The 6,140-nt window shown below is 48.0% G+C and overlaps 2 protein-coding genes across 13 annotated transcripts in view; one reads left to right on the forward strand and one right to left on the reverse strand.

The window, feature by feature from the left end:
- Window positions 1-1,853, forward strand: part of LOC106947910 (clavesin-1-like) — a 16,386-nt gene extending 14,533 nt beyond the window's left edge. The window contains exon 8 of the mRNA XM_015033228.1: window positions 75-1,853. Within this exon, the coding sequence (XP_014888714.1) occupies window positions 75-153 (79 nt within the window). The 3' untranslated portion in view covers window positions 154-1,853. The remainder of the gene's footprint in view (window positions 1-74) is intronic.
- Window positions 1,854-2,322: 469 nt separating this feature from the next.
- Window positions 2,323-6,140, reverse strand: part of unm_hu7910 (un-named hu7910) — a 39,752-nt gene continuing 35,934 nt past the window's right edge. For 9 of the 12 annotated variants that reach the window (XM_015033219.1, XM_015033218.1, XM_015033215.1 and 6 more), the window contains 8 exons: window positions 5,112-5,248; window positions 4,930-5,028; window positions 4,752-4,841; window positions 3,710-3,847; window positions 3,505-3,640; window positions 3,336-3,427; window positions 3,006-3,139; window positions 2,323-2,926 (listed from right to left, as the gene is read on the reverse strand). In XM_015033219.1, coding sequence (XP_014888705.1) covers window positions 2,776-2,926; window positions 3,006-3,139; window positions 3,336-3,427; window positions 3,505-3,640; window positions 3,710-3,847; window positions 4,752-4,841; window positions 4,930-5,028; window positions 5,112-5,248 — 977 coding nt within the window. In that variant the 3' untranslated portion in view covers window positions 2,323-2,775. The remainder of the gene's footprint in view (window positions 2,927-3,005; window positions 3,140-3,335; window positions 3,428-3,504; window positions 3,641-3,709; window positions 3,848-4,751; window positions 4,842-4,929; window positions 5,029-5,111; window positions 5,249-6,140) is intronic. The other 3 variants (XM_015033222.1, XM_015033226.1, XM_015033224.1) reach the window with 1 other exon arrangement.

Consider the following 6,140-nt stretch of genomic DNA (forward strand, 5'->3'; position numbering starts at 1 on the left):
TCCTGTCCTGTCTCACCTGTCCTGTCTCTCCTTTCCTGTCTCTCTCCTGTCCTGTCTCTCCTGTCCTGTCTCAGGTCTCAGTCGACGGTGGAAGCTGCGGCGCTGCGGCAGATGGACAGAGAGACGAGCACGCCGCTGCTGGCTCTGGACTGACCTGGAGCTCTGATTTAAACCGGACGGGACCGGTTTAAATCCGGAGGTCTGGATTTGGGTCGGTTCGCTGCCTGAACTTGATCAGCACCAGAACTCCCATTAACCTGGAGCCTCCACCAGTTGGTCTGAACTCACCAGTGTTTCTGTTGGGAAAGTGGAACCTCAGGATAAGATCAGAGTTTAATTATCCGCAGGTTTCGCTCATCTGAACTCCACCGTTACCGTCTGATATCCGTCCTCCCAGCGGCGCCAAACCCGGCCCGTCTGAGCCGTCCAACTCCTCCCAGATGATCCGGTTTCCTGCCAGCAGCATCTGTCCAGATGCACCGACCCAGCAGCGCTCCGACTGCTGCCGGACTTAACCACGTCTCAGTCTGGAAACCGTTCAAACGCAAAAACATGCAGCACAAAGGTTCATTCACATAACGGGGAGGCTAACAAAACACAACCAGTTCAGGATGAATAATGCAGAATAATTGGAGGCCCCGCCCACATGAATGATGCTCCGCCCACACGGGAATTAGGCCACACCCACACGAGAACGATTTCAACATTTTCCCCCACTTCCACTTGAAAACAAAGTTTAAGGAACAATAAATGTTTTTTAAAGCAGGTTTCAGAGTGAAAAGCAATGTTTGTGAAAATGCTGACATATCAGCATCATCTGGGTCGAACACGACAACAACAGCAGATTATATGTTTGTTGTTTGAAAGTGTTCTGGAAAAGTTTTTCATTTTGCTTTGTTTTCTTGGTTTTACAGCTCATGTAGGAGCTTTATGTATATACTCCATGTTTAGCGCCACCTACAGGTCTGGTGGAGTAAAGACTAGCGGTTTTTGCCATCGTTTGTGTCTCAATGTGGATGGAAGTGGTTTAGAAAGCAACGACCTGATTTAAAAGAAAGAAAGCTTCCTGTGTGGGCGGGGCCGAGTGCTGAGCCCTGTGGCACCCCGAATGGAGGAACCCCTGATGAACGGACATGTTGGTTGACAATAAGCTGACAGGTGAATTGAGTTGGAGCCAATACTGAGCCCTGTGGTACACCAGAAGAGTACAAACCATATTTTCTAAAACTTTCAAGCCTGCTTTCAAATGCTGTGAAAAAGTGTTGAAGTATGAAATGTTATTTTTAGCCCATATTTATTTTTTAAGGTGTAAATTCATGTCTTGAGCTGGTGAGAATCAGATAAATTTAAAGTTTTATCATTCTGCGGTCGCTACGTCAGATGTTTGTTTACAGAGTTCTCTGCTGCCACCAAGTGGTCACTGACTGAACAGCAGGCTTAAACATGGCGCCTTTTGGTGAATCTTCACTGTTTTTGTCTTTACTTCTGTTGCAACATCAAACATGCCGCGTTCCGCCTGAAGCGAGCGTCACTACGAAAACACCGACACTGTAAAAGAATGATGTGCATGAAACTTTTAGAAACGTGTTTCAATCAGACGTCGCACAGAAAACAACGGTTTTCATTTAAAGATTGTATGTTATCGTTGTATTACCGCACTGAATATAGAAGACGTTATTTTCACGCAGCAGAAACGACGACGACTGAACATGGAGGAGTGACGTCATCAGGAAGTGGGAGGGTCGGTCTTCCTGATTGCGGTGTTAATAAATGAGCGTCAGGGCTACACTCGACCTTCATGTAATGTATTTACTTTCAATGAATGTACAGAAGTAAAGATTTACACCAAGCTGCTTGTTCTGAGGCTTTTATTCTGAAAAACAATCAGAACTTCCTCGATTAATGTGTTTCTGTCTCTCAACACTTTCAGAGAAGCCAAAAATGATCTGAAACAGGCGAACAAACGCTAAATTGAAGACGTTATCTTGAACTTAGCCGTTTCCATCAGCCTTTTTAAAGGTGATGCTTCAAAAACTTTGATGGAAACTCGACTTATGAGTGGTGAGGTGAGACGGCGGTGAGGTGTGCGGCAGAAGAGATAGACTCCAAGCTGGTTGACCGGTGAGGATGGATCACTCTGTGGTTTGAAAAGAAAAGAGAAGAAGAAAAGAGCCTGGAGGAGAATAAATAAAAATTAATGCCTTTAAGGAAAATCTGAGGAAACTTGAGAAGCAAAAGGAGAAGAAATTATTTTTATGGCTCTTCCAGTAAATCTGAACAAACCAAAGAAGAAAACATCAGAACCAGATGCTGAATTTTCCCTTTTTTCATTTTTTATTATTTTATATAAATATTAATCATCTTTTTTAACATCTTGTATTACAAAGTAAATGTGCAAAAAAACGTAAAAACCACAAAAAGCTGATCAAGAGGAAACAGGCGGAGCTAAAGTTTTTCTGACAATTAAAACATGATGCAGGCTTTTATTGTGAAGGTCCAGAGCTTCCTGTGGCTGTAGTGTTTCAGTAATTCACAGACAGGGATGGAGAGAAGGAGGTGGTTCTGGTTCATTATTAAAGGAAGTGAATGGATCCATGATCACGATGGAACACCAGAACCCGACCCGATCAGAACCGGGCTCAGAAAGTACCGCGCCGTCCGGCTTAACGTTCAGTCAGTAGTTTAAAACATTCATCAGTCTGAGTGCATCAGTCAGGCCGCTCCTCCCACAACTCAAACCGTGGGGTCCACAGAACCGGGTGGGCAGAACCGGTCCTAAATGGGGCTGAGCGTCTGGCGCTGGTACTGGCTCAGCTCCGGGTGCCACACATCCACGATGAAGATCAGGCGGTAGCTGTCGGCCTCCTGCCACACCTCGTGCTCAAAGGAGTCGTCAAAGATCAGGACCCTCCCCTCCTCCCACTCCCTGCCAACAGGAAGTGGACGGTGATGTCACAGGAAGTGGTTTAAACTTTGGCTCAGCGATTCCAGCAGCAAAGGCTCACCTGGTCTGGTTGGTGCAGCGGATCCTGCAGCCCGGCGCCGGGATGACGAGGCCCAGGTGCATCCGCAGCCTGCAGTTGGTGGGTCCGGTGTGAGGCCAGACGTGAGTCCCAGGCTGCATCACCGAGAACTTTATCTAGGCCGGCGGAGACAGGAAGTCAGGAGGGACAAAACACGGACAGGAAGTCAGGAGGGACAAAACACGGACAGGAAGTCAGGAAAAGGTAAAGAAAACTGCTTTGCTTCTAATAATCTCAGAGTTAAAACTAAGACACCAAACAGGGTGGTTGGTTGGAGGGAACAGAGGGGAGGTTCTGGTTCTGGTCGGGTACCTGTCCTCTCTTGCAGCCCGTCGCTTCAGGGAACCGCTCCATCAGGGCGCAGGTCTTCGGGACGCCCTGGCAGGCGTTTCCCACCCGTTTCCCTGGAGACATGGATCAACATCAGTTAGCCAGGGTCCGACCGGCGGTTCTGGGTCGGTTCTGGTTACCGGGTCAGCACCTTGTTGCCACAGCGTGTACTGGCCCCACTCTCCTTTCTCCCTCAGGTTCTCCTCCTCAGGAATGAAGCGGCCCCGGCTGCGGTCCATCACCGCCAGCGCTTCGTCCCGGATCGTCTTCCAGTTCCGCTCCAGCATCTGGACAGACCAGCGTCCTGATCAGAACCGGGCCTGAGCGGTCCAGGACGCGTCGTCACGGCGACCTACCCGGACCAGGTCGGTGTATCCCGTCTCCTGCGGCGTCCACCAGGGCTGAGCCTTCAATCCCTCCACGTTGTAGAGCGAGCGCTGCCACACGGAGGCGAAGTGCCCTCGCTGGTGACCCCGCTCGTACCACTGGTACGCCTGCAGACACACCGGGTCATTCAGAACCAGCACATCCAGAACCAACAGAGGGCGGGACCAGAGGAACCAATCCTGACTCCTGATTGGACCAAACCAGCCTGACTGCTTTCAAGTCAACCAAACTTTAAACTTCTCATTCGGTTCTGACCCAGTTCATGTGTTCATGTCCCTTTACCCAATCCATGGATGAATGAATGAATCAGAAAGCGCCACCTTGTGGTCTGCTCACAGAACTGCATACGTCTAACTTTTAAAATAAAAAAAATAAAAAAAAAATATTACAATCCAGATATAAAATAATAATCTAAATAAAATGAAATACTATTTTAATAAAATCCAAATAGATTCCAGTGCAAACCAATAATCCCAGTAACATCCAATAAATTCCAAATAGAGTAGAAATAATATATTTTTGAGGATTTTAGATAATCTTTGTTACATAATTCCACTTTTTTCTTGAAACTCCTTTAAAAACCAATACAAACTTTTCTAAAACACATCAAATGTTAATAATAAACATAAATAGTGACGTTTATTTCCGTAGGAAGGAAAACCGGAGAAAATGACCAGAGTGGAAATGTGCAGAGCGTTATGGGGGAAACACCGCCATCTGGTGGACAAACATGGAAATTACACCATCATTTAAATAAATGCATCAACAGAAATGTTTACATTTTTTGTTCTGAGGAACAAATGTGACTTTTTTTTGACATTTTAAGCTAATTTAATAAAATTTATGTTAAGTAAGTGAAAACATGAGAAACATTCATTCAGTGTAGGAGAAAATGTTCCTCGGTTCTGAAAATGTTCATGAAGCAGAGTTTTAAAAATATAAACTAACAACTGATGTGTTTAATATTTCCTGATTAATAACTGATATTGATCTGTTTTTCCAGTCACTCACGCTGTCGTCTCCGACTCGCTGCAGAGCGTCTCCCAGGTGGAAGTAAAACCTGCCGTCGTCGGTTCCCGGCTCGCCGGACTCCAAGCCTTCCTGCAGAAACAGGGTGGGGAGGGGCGATGGTCATTCCTCATCAATAATCAATAATGCAGTGAGGCTGGACTAAAGCTGCCTGACCCACCCTGAGGTACGGGATGCTCTCTGCGATCTTGTTTTCCGCCTTCAGGATGAAGCCGTAGTGAACCTTGGCAAACCCGTTGCTAGGGGCAACAGCGAGGACCTGGTGGGCGGGGCAAACGACACACAGCCAATCAGCAGGAAGCTTAAAACCCGAAACGCGAACGTCTGAGCGGACCGACGCACCTCTTCGTAAACCTTCTTGGCTCCTTTGTTGTCGCCTAGCAACAGGTGGGCGACGCCCAGGTCGTTCCTCAGGCCGACGTCGTCGGGGAAAATGTCGACGAGTTTCTGCAGCGTCGCCAGCGACCCCCGCATCCGACCTGGGAGCAACGCATCATGAACTTTGACCCCAGGGTCCGGCCTCCACATGCAGATCAAAATGGATTTAAATTCATTTTGTCTCGATTCTACTTCCTGTTCCTGATTTTAACATTTAAATCAAAAATAAAACCATATAAAATCTCAAACTATATCTAAATAAAATTAAATTAAATCCAAATAAATTAGAAAAAGTCCCCAAAAAATTAAACTGGAATCCAGTGAATCCTGATAAAATCCCATAAGATCCAATTAAAACTCAAGAAAATCCAACAGAATCTAAATAAACTCACAGCAGAAACTCTGAGTTTATAGCAGGAACACCTGAAACCTGGTTCTGCTCTGACCCGGTCCTGGTTCTGACCCAGTCCTGGTCCGACCCAGTCCTGGTTCTGCTCTGACCCGGTCTGACCCAGTCCTAGTCTGACCCGGTCCTGGTCTGACCCGGTCCTGGTTCTGACCCGGTCCTGGTTCTGACCCAGTCCTGGTCCGACCCGGTCCTGGTTCTGCTCTGACCTGGTCCTGGTTCTGCTCTGACCCGGTCCGACCCAGTCCTGGTCTGACCCAGTCCTGGTTCTGCTCTGACCCGGTCTGACCCAGTCCTGGTCCGACCCGGTCCTGGTTCTGCTCTGACCTGGTCCTGGTTCTGCTCTGACCCGGTCCGACCCAGTCCTGGTCTGACCCGGTCCTGGTTCTGACCCGGTCCTGGTTCTGACCCAGTCCTGGTCCGACCCGGTCCTGGTTCTGCTCTGACCTGGTCCTGGTTCAGACCCAGTCCTGGTCTGACCCAGTCCTGGTCTGACCCGGTCCGACCCAGTCCTGGTTCTGCTCTGACCCGGTCTGACCCAGTCCTGGTCCGACCCGGTCCTGGTTCTGCTCTGACCTGGTCCTGGT

Source organism: Poecilia latipinna, unplaced genomic scaffold (genome assembly GCF_001443285.1).
Source record: "Poecilia latipinna isolate Pla-1442-1.1 unplaced genomic scaffold, P_latipinna-1.0 Scaffold261, whole genome shotgun sequence".
NCBI classification, from domain to species: domain Eukaryota; kingdom Metazoa; phylum Chordata; class Actinopteri; order Cyprinodontiformes; family Poeciliidae; genus Poecilia; species Poecilia latipinna.